The sequence below is a fragment of the Monodelphis domestica genome, chromosome 3, assembly GCF_027887165.1.
Source record: "Monodelphis domestica isolate mMonDom1 chromosome 3, mMonDom1.pri, whole genome shotgun sequence".
NCBI classification, from domain to species: domain Eukaryota; kingdom Metazoa; phylum Chordata; class Mammalia; order Didelphimorphia; family Didelphidae; genus Monodelphis; species Monodelphis domestica.
This window is the reverse complement of record NC_077229.1, coordinates 31,427,158-31,442,954: the sequence shown is the minus strand read 5'-3', so window position 1 is coordinate 31,442,954 and position 15,797 is coordinate 31,427,158. Positions and strand designations below refer to the sequence as shown.

General features: G+C 38.3%; 1 protein-coding gene across 5 annotated transcripts in view; it reads right to left on the bottom strand.

The window, feature by feature from the left end:
• CIT (citron rho-interacting serine/threonine kinase) overlaps positions 1-15,797 on the bottom strand; it is a 173,754-nt gene that overhangs the window by 37,218 nt on the left and 120,739 nt on the right. For all 5 annotated transcript variants that reach the window (XM_001363096.4, XM_007490328.3, XM_056821651.1 and 2 more), the window contains 2 exons: positions 2,680-2,877; positions 1,642-1,835 (listed from right to left, as the gene is read on the bottom strand). In XM_001363096.4, coding sequence (XP_001363133.1) covers positions 1,642-1,835; positions 2,680-2,877 — 392 coding nt within the window. The remainder of the gene's footprint in view (positions 1-1,641; positions 1,836-2,679; positions 2,878-15,797) is intronic.

Below are 15,797 nucleotides of genomic sequence, written 5' to 3'. Positions count from 1 at the left end.
TTTGGAGGAAAGGTTAGACTGTTCTACTTGACTCTAGGAGGCAATGGTGACGACTGTGGACTAAATGGTCTCTAGGATGATCCTTTCCAATCTGGGATTCTATGATATGCATGTGATCTGGGTTTGAATCTTCCTATTCCTTGTATTACTGGGCCAATGACATAGCCACTTCTCTGGAAAGATGTGGATGGGAGGCCATGGACTGGATTGTCTCTAGATTGATGTTTCTGTAATTCCATCAACCACAGTTCCTGTAGGATGGAACCCACTTTAAACTTCAAGGAAGAAGAGGCTTATAAATTCCATTTATAGACTTCTGCTAACACAGGCTAAAGGAGAAAAGATATTTTAATCTTCAACTATAATAAATAGGACCTATCGACACTATCATATCCTCCCACTGGATTAGAAATGAAAGAGTCAATTTGTCAATATGTATTTGCTGAATATACAAGATGCTCATAGGACCATCTTAAGTATTGTTAGAAAAATTGTTTCTATCTAAAGGTTAGGCAATTAAAAGAAAAAGTTACAAGGAAGGAGCTAATTCCAGAAAGTTTGAATGAAACTCTGATGGAGACACTGAAAGTTCCATCACCTAAATTTGCTAAAGTAGAAAAACAGGAAAGAGCTCTTTCAAAATTAGTTCTCAAAATAACCCCAAGCTTCTAAGAATCCTAGGATTTAAGGGTTGATTGAGATGTGTGGGACTTGTTCAATCCAACTTTTGAATTTAAAGATGAGAAATCTGAGAGCCTCCAGAGAAACTAAGTGACTTCTCCAAGCAAGACCACTCAAGCATTAATAATCGGAATGTGAACTCAGCTCTCCTAACTCCAGTATTCTCTTGACCATATGACACAGCGTTACATGTACCCCATATCTATGTCTCCAGGTTATAGATCTTTTTACATGTGTATCTGAAGCCCTTACACTCGAAACAAACAAGACACAAAAATCTTCCATAACTGAAGTTGAAAGCAAAGATAACCCTGAAAAAATGCAGAGTCTGCAGAATGTCTGAGTAAACTTCATTAAAAGGATGCTAAGGCAAGAAGAAACTCAGACTGCAGATCATCTAGGCAGGCACTCTAATTTGAGGACAATAAAAAAAAACCCTAGAATTTCTCTATTTTGAAACACTCCACTTAAAATGTAAGTTTCATCATTATTTAGTTCTAATCTTTCATGGTTCAAATAAATTAGGCATGTTCCTCAAATCAGATAGGATGATGCTACAAAAAGACCCAATGTGGAACCAAAGGCCTGGGTTTGAATTCTGCATCTGCCTCTCCCTCTTTGTGTGTATTTGGACATGCTCTTGCCCCTGTGTGAGCCTCAGTTTCCACATTTGTAAAATGAGGGACTTGACTAGAATGAATATAAGATTCTTTCCCATTCTAGATCTGTGATATACATGTCAGTTCACAACTATAATTTTCCATAACAAAATATTGGAATTGTCCTGTTTGGTGTAAAAGAGAATTATCAATAGACAAGGAAGGATAAACAAAAGTTTATGCATTTGCTACTTGGTAACAATGACTTCTCTTTCTCCCACTCCTCAGGTTCCTGTTTCTCTTTTATAATGAAAGAACACTTCCACAGAGAACTTCAATATTTTTCAAAATAAAGCCACACCTGCTCTGCTTCTCAGTATCCAACATTCTCTGCAACTCTCGGACCCGACACTCAAACTGGGACTTCTCATCACCAAGAACACTCCGCCAGGCCTCCCACTGACGTTCCTTCTCCAGAAGTTCATCATTCAGGGCCTCTAAATCCATCACTTGCTCTTCTAGCATTGTGCAAGTGGTTTTCAAGGCTTCCATTGTCTGAAAAGAGGAGTATGATTACATTTACAACATCAGTTGAGAATTCTTTAAAAAACTACTGTATCATTTCTATTTCACAAATGTCCAAATTATGTATTATATAACCTTTGTGTCTTAGATAGCACACAGAGCAAATGTTTTACACAAAATAAATGCTGTGGGCTTTGATTTTTTTTTTTTTTGCTAGCAAGAGAACTAAAATCTAGCGTTTCCATCACTGCCAGTCAACTTGAGGGAAGTACAGAATAACATGTAAGCTGATATGTTTATGAAGCAGTTTACGGTTTGCAAATGGCCTTAAATATGTTATTTCACCCGATTTTCCTCAAAACCAAGTACAGTGGTGCTACCAATATTCTTTGAATTTTACAGAAGGAAATGGAAGGCAAAGAAGCAAAGTGACTTCTCCAAGGTCCCAGAGCTTGTAAATGATGAAGGCAGGATTCCCATCCAGTTCTCTCGATGCTCAGGTCAGTACTCTTTGCAGGACCATCCTGCGTCCCTTTGGTTCCTTTATGGGTCATAATTATGTTTTTATTCTGACCTGAATATCTATAATTATAGCCGGGGGATGAGACAAACAGTTAGAAGAAAATGATTTAACATGAGTAACCTGATGGAAGAAGAGACTACAATAACCCTTAAGAGGTGCTAAGATTTTGTAATCTTTCAAAAGCAAAATCTAAGCAAAATGTAAATATTTTTAAAATTATGAATCCTTAATACTAGACAGGGAAGAGAATGTGTTTGTGGGAAGACATTCTGTCCATGTGTCCTGCCTCAACATGGATGACTCCCTGCCTCTCATGCTGGAAGGCAAAGGGGATGTTCTGAAAATGTTTACTTGTTTCTGGCTGGTAAGCTGCATCTCCCTCTCGGTAATCTCCCGACGAAGATGGTCCACCTCACTGCGCAGTTGGACCAGCTCATCGGTGGCACCTGAAGCCTCATCTAGCTGTTTGGACAAATAGAAGTTCTGGTTGTTCAGCTCAGCATTGTCCTCAGTCAGCTGGTTTAGTTGGTCTTCCAAGTCTGTAATCACCTAGGAGAGTCAAGAACAGGACTCAGACAAAAACATCATTCACAAATGAGCGTTCTCTTCCTGGAGCCACAAGGTTTTAATGTAGCTGACAGATAAGCCCCAGAACCTGACCTGGGCCCCAACTCCCAAGCACATTTGTTCTGTGCCTCAGTAGCAGACCCAGGGAACACATTTCAGGAATCCCCTCAGATCATTTTGGGGGGGTGGGGGGGGGAAGACAACACAAATTTCTCTCTGCATCTGCTACAAAGGCCCAAAGCAAAGGAAACAGAAATAGCAACAGAGAAGAATGTGGACTGGACTTAGAAATGGACACCCAGCTTCGAACATCCAACTCCAACCTTTTCTAGCAGACAGCTCACTTCTCCCAGAGCCACAGCTTCATCTCTTACAAAATGGAGATAAAAATACTTCCACTACCTATAGCACTGAGTTGCTGCAAGGATCAAAGGGGAAAGTAGCATATAAAAGGCGGCTCTTATTATCAATCAAAAGCACATTGATTAAGTGTCTACAATGAGCTGGGCACAATGCCAGGTGCTGCAGAGACAAGAGTTAGAAATGAACCAAAATGGACTCTGCTCTCAAGGATCTTATATTCTATGGAAGGAAACATATATGTGTGTGTATATATATATATAAATACAAAATGATGGGCTGGAGGTTAAGAGTAGCAGCGGGAGCAGGAAAGTCTTCACTAGAAGATGCAATCAAAAAAACAAGAAGAAATAACAACAATTACAACTAGCTTAGGGCTTTAGGTTTCCAAAGTGTTTTGCAAGTGTTAACTCATTTGATCTTCACAATAACTCTGCTAATTATTACTTCTATTTTACAGAAAAGGAAATTGAGGATAAAAAAAAAAGATGAAGTGGTTTGTCCAGGATCACACAGCAAGTAAAAGTCTGAGGCAAGATTTGAATTCACATCTTCCCAGTTCCCAATCCAGCACTTTATACACTTTGCTATCTGTCGGAGACAGATCAAAAGGAAATTGTATTGCAGGCATGGGGAGAGTCTGTGCAAAGACACAGCTAAACAAGAATTGTAAATTGTTCAGAGGATAATATAAAGTACTATTTTAATGGTTGCGGGAGATGTAGGAACAAATGAGATTTATAGACACTGTACTAACAGTATGAGTTGTTTTTTTTTTTGTAAGGAAAAATAAAGACACAATGGCATTGCAACCAGCTAAAAAAGCTGCAATTTGAAGTATTGAGACAAGATGGCAGTCACAGGAAGAAGTACAGCAAATTCCCCCTAAAAGATTTCTCTAAATAGATCTAGAAAATACATAAAACCAAATCATAATCAGAAAAGCCAAGAAAAAATCCAAGTGAGTCATTTGTCCATGCCAGGTCAGCATGGTGTAATGGAGGAAATGGAAATACAAGATGGATCAGCAGAAAAAGCAAGAGGCTTGGAACTTTGGGAACTTCCAGTCAACTGAGATGGAGTCACAGTTCCATGGAATCTTGAATGGAGTAGTTAAGCAGCTTGAGCTGTTTTGAACTTCATTTCCTTCTCTGGCTGTTTTGAAGGAAGGTGGAAAACAAACTCTCTTTGGTTATTGCATATTCACGAGACTAAGTGCTGAGAAGACTTTTGGTTTAGCTCAGAGGAAACCTGTCAGTCTCTTGCAGCCAACATCTTTGCTTCTTCAAATTTATATCTCAAATCTTCAATCAACAGGGATAATTTATAAGATTAAGGTAATCTATTTTCCTCTCACCTCTTCTCTCCTTACCTCCTCTACCTAAAAGAATAAAATACCTCTTAGTTAAAGATTTGACTGTGGGATTTAGTTATTAGGGGAAATCTAAGTTTACCGTTTCTGAGAAGAATCCTGCAAGACCATTGAAAAGAGAACAGGAAGTAGGGTAAAGGAAGGTGCTCAAGATCCAGTCTTCCCCTAGCTTATTTCCTGGTGTTAAAGTTCTAACACTTCCATAATACCATAATTCCCCTAATAGTGGTGTCTATTACAATTGGGAACCAGACAGAAAGGTTTATGGACATAATCTGGCCTGCAATACCCAGATACTGTTCCCAAGAGCAAGAGGGGATCTCAGATCCAAATCAGGACACAACCTTGTACAGCTGCCAGACGGCAGCTTTGTCACTCCCTACCCAGTACCCAGGCACAAATCTAGGTTGGACTGAGGAAGGGATTTGTATCTAGAAGTAAGGGATAGTCATCAGTCTTAGAAACAAGTTCAGAAATAAGTTTCAGAAATGTGGCTCTGACCCCTGGAGCAGAATAAGTTCTCAGTTCCAGTTTCTGTCCCAATATGAGTCCTGAAAGGGAATAACCAGGAAGAGATCCAAAAGGGGACACCCCTAGTTCTATTACTGAACCAGTAAAGCTTTCCAGTTGGCCAACAAAAGATGAGTCCAGCAGCAATCTACTGTTGTTTGGACCCAGACTCGGGTCAGAAACTTGCAAAGCTCAGACCAGGATGAACAATCACACTTTACTCTTAATCAGACCTCTAGAGAAGCACTGAAAGCTTTCAGGTCCCCAGCCTGTCCATGAGATCCTCAAATAATATAACACTCAATAACCCAAGAAACTAGCAACAGGACCAGCCTTCCCTCCCAAAGTACATGAAGTCTAATCCTAATACAGTCATAAGTCAGAAAATAAGAGGGAAGAATAAGAAAGAAAAAAAATTCCACTATAAAAAGGTATTGTGGTGACAAGAAAGCTCAGAATGCAAATCAAAAAAGAGAGAGGGAGAGGGAGAGGGAGAGGGAGAGAGAGAGAGAGAGCGAGAGAGAGAATGACTCCAAAATATCTCCAAATAAAGCCTCAAAGAAAATACATCTTGAAGCACAAGTTCAAAAAGAATTCCTGGAAGAAATGAAGCAAGAGTTAAATAATGTTTTTAATCAATAAATTAAGAGCACTAAATGAAAAACAAAAGGAAATTAAATGAAAACTATGAAACAATGTAAAAGGAAATTAACAGTTTGGCACAAGAGGTACAACACCTTGCCCAAGGAAAAAACTCCCTGAAACCTAGAACTGACCATATAGAAGTCATTGACTCCTTTAAACAAGAAATGCTCAAAAGTCAAAACAATGGGGGGGGGGGGGAGAGAAGAAAAATTTAAGTTATCTTAAAGCAAAAATAACTAGCCTGGAAAATAGATCATGGAGGAAAAAAAAAAAAAAACCAGTGGACTAACTTTAAAGCCATAACCCCCCCCCAAAAGTCTTTCAAATTAGATTTCAAGAAAAGGAAAATCCCCCAGACCTCTTAGAACCAAGGAGCAAAGCAGAAATAAAGAATCCACCAGTCATTTCCTGAAAGAAATATGAAAATATGAAAACCCCCAGGAATATTACAACTAAAATCTAGAGTTTCCAGGTGAAAATTTTAAAATAATGTAAGCAGGCAGAAAGAATTACTGGGAGGTCATAGTCAGAATCACAGATAATTTAGCAGCTACCACCATACAGGAGCAGAAACCTTGGACTATGCCATTCCAGAAGGCAAAGGAAATAGGCTTACAGCTAAGAATAACTTACTCAAAACAACTGAGTAGAATCCTTCAGAGGATAAAAAAGATTTTAATCTTAGTACAGTACCAGCTTTAGCACTGTGCCTGACTTAATAAGTTTTAATTAATGAAAGAGCAGACATCCAAGCATTCCTGATGAAAATAAAGTGCTGCATAGAAACTCTGAAGTTCAAAACAGTTAAAAATAACACAAAAAGGGAAATATGAGTGAAAAATTACAAACTACAAAAGAGTAAATTACTTATAATATCGGAAGATGATACATGTGTCCCTTCTGAACCCTATCATCATAAGGATCTCATAAGAAAGGTCTGGAGGTGGTTCTATCCTGATGGTTTGAAAGGAATGGAAAAGGAAGGAAAAAGAAATACATTGGAGAATATGAGAGTGGAGAAAGGAGTAAAATTAGAGAAAATTCATTCACCTAATTGAGGTGTGCAAGTAGAAGCCTATGCAAACAAGGAGGAGAAGGTGGGGGAGCAAGTGGCACTTAAACTTTGCACTCATCTGAAATGGTCAGAGGAGGGAAGAGTAGATACATGGTTGGGTACAGAAATATATTTCATTCAACAGGAAAATAGGAGGGAAAATGAGAAGGGAGAGTTAGAAGAACAATAGATTAAGGGAGGTATTAGTCCTAAACAAAATAAACTCTATGGCTATAAAAAAAATTAATAATTCTTTAGAGGTGGCAAAGAATAGACATCTCAGGGGCTGCCAATCAAAGTTGAGAGTGTAAAACTAAGTCACGGCATAGAAATGTATACTATTTTACTATAAGAAATGATGAAGTCAGGTGCCTTCAAAGAAACCTAAAGGAGACTTGTATAAACGAATGTGGAGCAAAATAAATAGAATCAGGAGAACAATTTATACAATGACAACAACATTGTAAAGTCACCTCTAAAAGGCTTAGTAACTCTGACAGGCATAAGCACAAAAGATAATTCCAGAGCACTATTGATGAAACATGTTACCCCACCTCATGAAGGAGAGGTGAGGGAGTCTGTGGGCAGAAAATTCCCCCTTATTAGGAAAAAATATGTGAAGTGTTTTTAAATTTTAGACATGGTCAATGTGGATATTTGTTTTGCTTGATTATAAAGTATAGTTTTTCTTTCATTTTGAATGGGAAAAGGGAGAAGGAAGAGAGGGTAGATTTAGATTTTTACTTCCTGGAAAGAATAAAATTTAAAATGCTGAAATTTCCATACAGCAATTTCTAAGTAGTTACAATCTGAGATTACTATGTACTCATTAACCAAGAGAAAACAATATTTCCAGGACCTAAGAATTCTCCAGTATATGATCTACCAACAACATAGATCTTAGCTCATTCATAACCCTAAGATTTAGAGAGCTGTCTGAGGCTCAGAAAAGGTAAAAGGTGTCTAATAAAGTTCAGAAGCTGGGTTTGAACTTTTCTCAGTTCCAAGTCCAACAACCTATCCAACCGCATGATGCCTCAAAGCAAGATTAAGATATTTATACAAAGAAAGATTGACCAGTTATTGCTCAAACTGCAGAGAAGTACTTGTATTTTAGTAATATCACCAGCCATCAATTGCTTTTATTCTATGGAAAAAAAGGAAAGAGAATCAAAGAATGAACCTGAGAAGGCTTCTTCAATTTAATATTCTTCATATAAATGTCCAAGGAATTCTCATTTCAGGTCACTGGGCTTTCCCCCTTGGGGCTGGCTGTTGTGAGATTTAAAATGGTTGAGGTCTTAAACTGTAGTGATGAAAATAGTGGAAGATATAAATTGTGATAGATATAAGAGAGGGTGAGTAAATTTGACGGCAGAAATATGTTTCACTACAGTGTCTTGGGTTTAAAATCAAATATAAGGTGGTTGCCAGGGAAATATTCCCAATTATTCAAATACCCAAGTCAATTGGGTTTTATAGAGATTTTAATTAACAATACAATGAGTAATCAAAGAAAGAGAGAGAGAGTAAGAAAGGAATAAGTATGAAGGGCCTCAAGCCAATATGGCCTAGACCTGAGTCTTAAAAGAGAAATCAGTCAGTTTTTTTTAACACTCACCACAAGGTCTGACTAAACAAGGATTCTAGTAACACCAGGCCAGTGTCCTTCCTCAAAGAGTCTTCCAGCCAGAGATTGTTTCAAAGGGCCTCTCTCAAGAGCCTCCAGAGCTCCTACCCCAGAGGGACAGAGCCCCTCAGAGGAGCTCCTCAAGGAGCTCTCTTCCAGAATGAGAATCAGAAATCGAGATCTCCCTTGCTCTTCTCTGAGCTCTTATTTTTAAGGGCCAAATCTCCTCTGTCACCTCCCCTAAGTCCTTACATCTACCAATCACTGTAGATGTTTCTAAAGGACTGCCCATTTTGAATTCACAGCTGAATAGTTTTAATCTCTTTAGTAAGTCAGGAAAAAATGCTGCTGTGTGGACAAATTTCATTAAGAAAAAACCTCTGAATAAGTTATCACCCTTTTAGGTTTAAGTAGTTTACAAGTTGCCCCACCTTTATAGGTACTTAGTATCCCATTGTATCAATTCTAAAACAGTCATGACTCAAAGAACTTCCTGTCCCTTCCATAAGCATGGATCAAAGTACTTTCATTGTTTAGCAAACAGTTTTCTGTCCTAAAGCAGTCTTAAGTAGGGTGGAGCAGGGACACTCCCATAGCTAGGAGCCCCCACACTCAAGTAGAGTTCTCACCATCTGCTAGGGAATTTTTTTAAGTAGAAGATTCCCCAATGGGGGAAACCCCTAACATTCATAAGTCTGAGAAATTTTGAGGTTTACACTGTTTAGTACCAATTCTCAAACACTTTAATTTTCAAAAATTTGTGCACTTAATTGGCAATTGAGGAACAAAAGGACACAAAGTAAAATGTTTTAATTTAGTTTTTAAATTATTTGGATTTAATGAAGTGAAATACTCTATAAATTGTTGACAATGTTCCAAAATTACCTCTAATTTTTCATTGTTAGATGACTGGTTTTTAAATCTCAGGCATAATTATGAGAGATGTTAAGTAAATGAGAATAAGTCTGAGCCAGAAGACACTGGTTTGCTTTGTTTTTCAATTTGGCTACAAAGGTTTTGTTAATCAAAATTTATATTTTAAATGTAATTAAGTAGATAGTAAAATCTTTTTAGGTGTCAAATATCAAGCTAATAGCTAATGCATTTGTTTGAAGTATGAAGAAGCCATACGTACAAGGGCACATAAGCTTTATGTAGTTGAGCTCTTTGGAAGAAAGACCAAATTCTCCTTTCTTATTAGGAAAAATAGACATATATTCTATATTTTTTAGTCATTAACCCTCACCAAATAGAGTAAGCTTTTATTAGATATTTAATATGCCAAGTACTGATCTAAAACTCCCTCCTACTGTCTCCAATTTGAGAGCCCCAGAAAGATAAATAACTATGCTGATCATTTAAATGTAGTAAGTATTCATAATGTTTTTCAAATTGATTAGTAAATGTCTCCAGCTAACTTCTGTCTCCATGGCTCCCTGGGACTCAAAGCCATCCCATAAATACATTAGGCAAACACAAAGTAAAGTGGCCCACTAAATATACTCTAAATCAGGGATTCTTTCCCAAAGGCCCATTAACTTATATAACTAATATAATAATAATATATAAAAATAAAAAATATTTTAAAATATTTTGCTAACCATTTCAATATAACTGGTTTCCTTTATTATCTTACATATTTTATTTTACACATAGAAAAATGTGTGTAGGTTTCACCAGACTACCAAAAAGATTAAGAAGCCCTGTTCTCTAACACAGATCAGAAAATTTGGGCTAACTCTATTTCTGCCAAAAGCTCTCTGGAAGACCTGAGTTAGACAAGTCATTGAACTTCCTCAGACTTGGCTTCTGATTTGTTGAATGGAGATATTAAGTGACTTGTCCAGAGGCACACATCTCATAAATGTCAGGGGTTGGATTTGAACCCTTACTGACTCCAAATCTAGCAACCTCTCTGCTAGCTAACTTTATTTGCTACCAGCCTGATTTTCCATCTTCCCGATGGCAATATTTTAGCCTTCATTAAAATACATTATGGAAAACCAGTAAAAGGCAGCAAAGGACACAGCATCCAATAATTTGCAAGCACAAATTAAAAAGCAATTAATTTTCCCAGAGAACTAAATTCCAGGAAATCCCAGGATATCTAAATACTATGGCTTCCTTCGCATCCCTTAGCTTCAAGTTATCTTATTTGTAAAGCAGGAATAAAGGTTTTTGAGAGGAAATACTTTGCACTTAAAGTGCTCTATAAACTTGGGCTTTTATTATTAGAAACATATCTTATCTAGAGACAAATGTTAGCTTGTGGAAACCAAGTTAGCCCTCTCCAATTCACTAACGGCTGCCATGTATGATGAGGCATACTAAAATGAGAAAAACTGAAATGGCTCTCCTGAACCCTCTGTAACTTAAGTGCCTTTCCCTGAGCTGATCTCCAGTTAACCTTGGGTACATTTTATTGGTCCATATTCGTGAGAATGTTGTTTCCTTTATATTGTGAGCTCCTTGAGGGTAGGGCCTTGTTTGACTTTCTCTGTTTCAAACCTAGCACTTAGCACAGGACCTGTGGGTACCCAGTACATACTTAATAAATGCTTGCTAACTCAAATTACATTCATCAGATCCATCAAATTCCATTCTTCTCAAACCCAGTCTCTGCTACCCAATCAGCTAAAAAGTACTCTTCTGCTTAATTTCTACTTCCAGTGTGTGATCAATCCAAATCTGTTGACAGTCCCTGTTTTACACTTATCTAGAGAATTGTCTGTCTGTCACAAGATTCTGTTCAAAGATTTAAAGCACTCTAGGTCTTCCGATGTATTTTTCTAAGTTATAATCTATTGAATCTCTATAATTTATGATGTTGCTTTGATTTGGGGAGTGGAGGGCTCAAGAATTAAGTTACATATATCATAGATATTAATGAACTGATTTGAGAGTGTTATTCAGTAGTGTGCCTCAAGTGTTCATCTTTTCATTTCGGATCCTTTAACCTGAATGACAGGGCAAGGTAGGTAGTTCAGTGGATAGAGCCCCAGGCCTATCCCAATCTGACACTTCCTAGCTGTGTGACTCTGGGCAAGTCAATTAAGCCCAATTACCTAGCCCTTACTACTGTTCCACTTTGAAAATGATACTTAGTATCAGTTTTGAGACAGAAGATAGTAAAGGCTTTAAAAAATGACAAAAGGAATATATTTACAATGCATGAAAATCTTAAGATTTTTTAAAAATGATATGGCTAACAGGGAATTTTCTTAAGACTACTTTCTTCTAATAAGCAAATATAATCTAAGAAAATTATCTATTTTACCCTATTTTATTGTCATTAGGTACTCAATTTTGTGGGCAGATAATAAAAGCAGGTAAGGTAAAATGGCATCACTAATAATTCCTGAGGTTGAAAGCATGATGAAAAATATTTGGGTGAAGATCAAAGAAGTCAAAAACAAAAACAATGTCATTATTTGAGAAACAAAGCAATTATTAATTCATTGTATAGCCTTACTTTTGTTTTTTGCCCTCCAAAAGACAGAAGAGCCAACAAAGGGAATTCTACTTCGAATCAGATTTTTATTAACCAGGAAGACCCAACTACTGGAGGGAAAATGATGAGAAGCTTGGGAAGTTTTGAATTTTGAATTTACCTAGTTAAACCTTTATTACATTCCTACGATATACAAGAAAGGGCAGCTAGGTAGCACAGTGGATAGTGCAGGGTCCAGAGGTAGGAAGACTCCTCTTCGAGACTTCAAATCTGGTCTTAGGTACTAACTAGCTATATGACCCTGGATGAGTCACTTCATTCTATTTGCCTCAGTCTCCTGCCAAATGAGCTGGAGAAGGAAATAGCAAACCATTCTAGTACCTTTGACAAGAAAACCCCAAATGGGAGAGTCAGATATGACTGAAAACAACTCAACAACAATAGGGTACTGTGCTAGGTGCTCAGAATACTATGACAAAAATAGAAAAGTCTCTGTCCTCTTAGAACTTACATCCAGCTGTGGGGTTCATGTATATAGATAAGACAAATAAGACAATAAAATTTTAAGAGAGAGAACATTAAAAAGTAGCATAGTCTCATTAAGAAAACAGCCATCAATATGAAAGCTGAGAAGAAGCTGAGGCAACTGAGAAAAACAAAGAACAAGAAAGAGGGTAGGGAAAAGTGTAGGAACAGAGAAGCAGTGGGGCTTCAGGACAGACCGAAGCCAGCTAAGCCAGCTGACTGGCAACTTTCCATTCCAGAGCTGGCAGTCCAGCTTTGCTTTGGGAAAAGCTGAGGAAAAAAACAAACTATAAATGTTTATCATCTAATATAAAATCTATTGTGTTCTACTTTGCATAATGGAATATTTTGTTTGTTTTGTTGGTTTAAGTTCACAGTTAAAATAACAATTTATTATTTTTTAAATGCACACTCCTCAATGAAAAGTAACAATTCTCAGTTTTCTTTTGTGACCATAATGCCAACAGAGTACCTTGTAGGAGAACAGTGAACACTTCAAGAGGACTAAGTGAACTGGATTGGATGCTAATGTATGGTATTTACTATTTAGTTTGGCAGAATGTGAGCTTTTTGAAGGCAGAGGTAGTTTTCAGCACTGTCTCTTCTCTAGTACATACCATAATGCCTGGCCCAGAGGAAGGCTCTATAAATGCCTCCTGAATGAAGCTAAATCGAATTGACCACAGAGATATTTAATACTTATTTTGTTTCTTGTCTATGGCAAAGAGAATGATCTTTTAGTTGATAAGGGCAGGGGGAAATGGCTAATGAGAAGTGAGTGACCCAGAGTAAGTAGGCAGATAACAAAAACCAGTCAGTTGCACTTACTGGGTCTGAGTCACAGACCCAAAAGGAGGGACCCTGAAAGAAGTGGCAGATATGATGACTACAGAGCCACAGTCAGAGAAAAAAGATCACAGACAACAGGAGGAGAACAGGATTAGAAAAGGCCAAATGTCCCAGTTTTCAAATACCAGAAGAACAAGGAATCTACAACTTGATTTTGATTACCCCTGGCACAATACTAAAACTTTAGCCCCAAGGGCTGGTGAGTGATCATCTGGAAAAGGAAGGTGAACTGGAAAGAGTCACCATCAAGAAAAAGGCACAGGAGAAAAGCACATAAATAAGGAAAGTGTTATGCATAGTTAACCAAAACAATTCACAGAAAAGATGGCAAGATGTGGTTTTGCTCATGATATAATTAAACAGACTTGAAACAGGCGGAAGAGTCGGACACACAGAGCAGGATTACTTAATATCAGCTTGGAAGAAGATTGCAGAGAAATGTGCTTGGCCCTGAGATGTTTACCAGTTTCATCAATGACTTGGATTGCATGTGACCCAGACAGCACACTTCTCTGCAGGTGACACAGAAGCTAACTGAATGACAGTCAGATTCCAAAAGCCCCTGACAAGTTAGAACAACGGGCCAAATACAAGAAGATAAAATTGAAATGGAATCAATGTAAAGTACTACCCTTGGATGCTAGGGTTCAACTTCACAGACAAAATGAGGAAAGTGTGATTACACAGCAATTTACCTGAAAAGATATGGAGTGTGCATGAATAGCATACCTGACAGCATCGTAGAGCAGCCAAGAAACCTCCTGCCACCTTGGCGGCTGCTTTGGCAGTGGAAACATCCAGAAACAAAGCAGTGCTGCCCTCGTCAGACCCCACCTAGAAAACTGGGTTTGCTTCTGGGCAGGATCTTTTAGGAAAGACACTGAGACAAGCTGCACAGTATCCAGACCAAGGCAGTCAGGATGGTGAAGAACCTTGACTTGATCCCATGTAAGGATGTGGAAGCTGGAGAAGAGACCCTTGAGGTGTACAGGAGAGCCATCTTCAAGTATCTGAAGGAAGGTTACGTCGAAGAGAGATTGGGCTTGTTGTACTTGGCCCCAAGAGGCAGAGCCAGGAGCACCGGGGGCCTAAGATGAGGAAAGACTTCAAAATGACGAGAGCTATTCCAAAATGGAATGGGCTACCTCAGAAGGCAGCAGGCCTTGCTCATTAGGGGTCAGTAGGTAACAAACTAGAAGAGCTCTAGACGGGCAAACTGGACAAAGAAGTCTTTCCCATGTGGGTCAGCCTAGATGACCACTGAGATCCTTCTTGGTCCTGAAGCTGAGGTTTCATAACTGAGCATTAACATGACTTAAAGTTCCCTAAAGTGTTTCTCCCTGATGCCTCATGCTGGCAAGGTCAGGCCTGAGTGTAGGTGCTCAAAGGTTAGGCAGGGAGAGGCCTGGCTCCTACCAAGCTGCAATGGCTTCAAGTGCAGATGAAGCAGCAGACTGAAAGCTTGTTTTCCAAAAAACAACCAAGCTAAGCTGGGATCCTCAGCAAGCTGGTTGCAAGGCCATGATACTTTCTACAATTGTGACTCCTAAAAATCATCCACTAAGTTGCAAAGGGGTGAAATAATCCTAGGCAGAGGAAGTGTCCAGACTCGGCGAAGAGGGCCTTCTAAAATCTTCCCTTCAATATAGGAAGCTGGCAGTGGTTCCTCTTATGCCTCTTCAGAGACTGATCATCATCAAAGTTTTTAGCACAGTTACAAGAGAAACCAAGTATAGAACATATATCCATCCCCCTCTTGCCAACCCCCAAAACAAATGTCCAGAATTTTAGGATTCCTGTTGCCATTTCAAGACTGATTTGCAAATGCTATGGTTCTGACGAATTTAAGTTAGTTCTTCAACCTCAATAGTATAAAAAGCAATAGCAAAGTATGGTTGCCTGGCCAATTCTCAGGACATAAGGAGTGATGCTTGTTCCTGCAGGTCAGAGAAGGTAATGGAGGATGATAAAACACAAAGGGCTAAAAGGCTAATCAACTCCCTATTTCCTGCTTTAAAACACCTGTGTGAGGGTTGTTCATTTTTCATCTTAGAGTTGACAGATTGATACACAATGAATTCTGTCATATGTTTGCCTACCAACTCCCTTCTGAAATAGATTTAGGCAGTCTTGGATGCCAGCCTAAATAAAATCTTTTTAAAAATCTTAGTTTAAGTTTTAAAATCTCATTCCTAAGTTTTCTATATGCTGCCAACTGGACTTTTTCTGACTCAATAATTATTTAGCTCCTAGTAATGAGAAGGAAGCATTCATTTAGCATCTACTGTGTGCAAGATGTTATCCTAAGTGCTTTACAAATATTATCTCATTTGGTTGTCACAACAACCCTGGGAAATGGGAGCTTATAACTCATTTTTTTAAGAGTTTGAGGAAACTGAGACAGAATAAAAGTATTTGACTGGCTCCTGATCATAAAGTTAGTAAACGCCTAAGGGAAGATTTGAACTTGTGTCTTGATTCCAGGCTGAGCACTTTGTGCACTGTG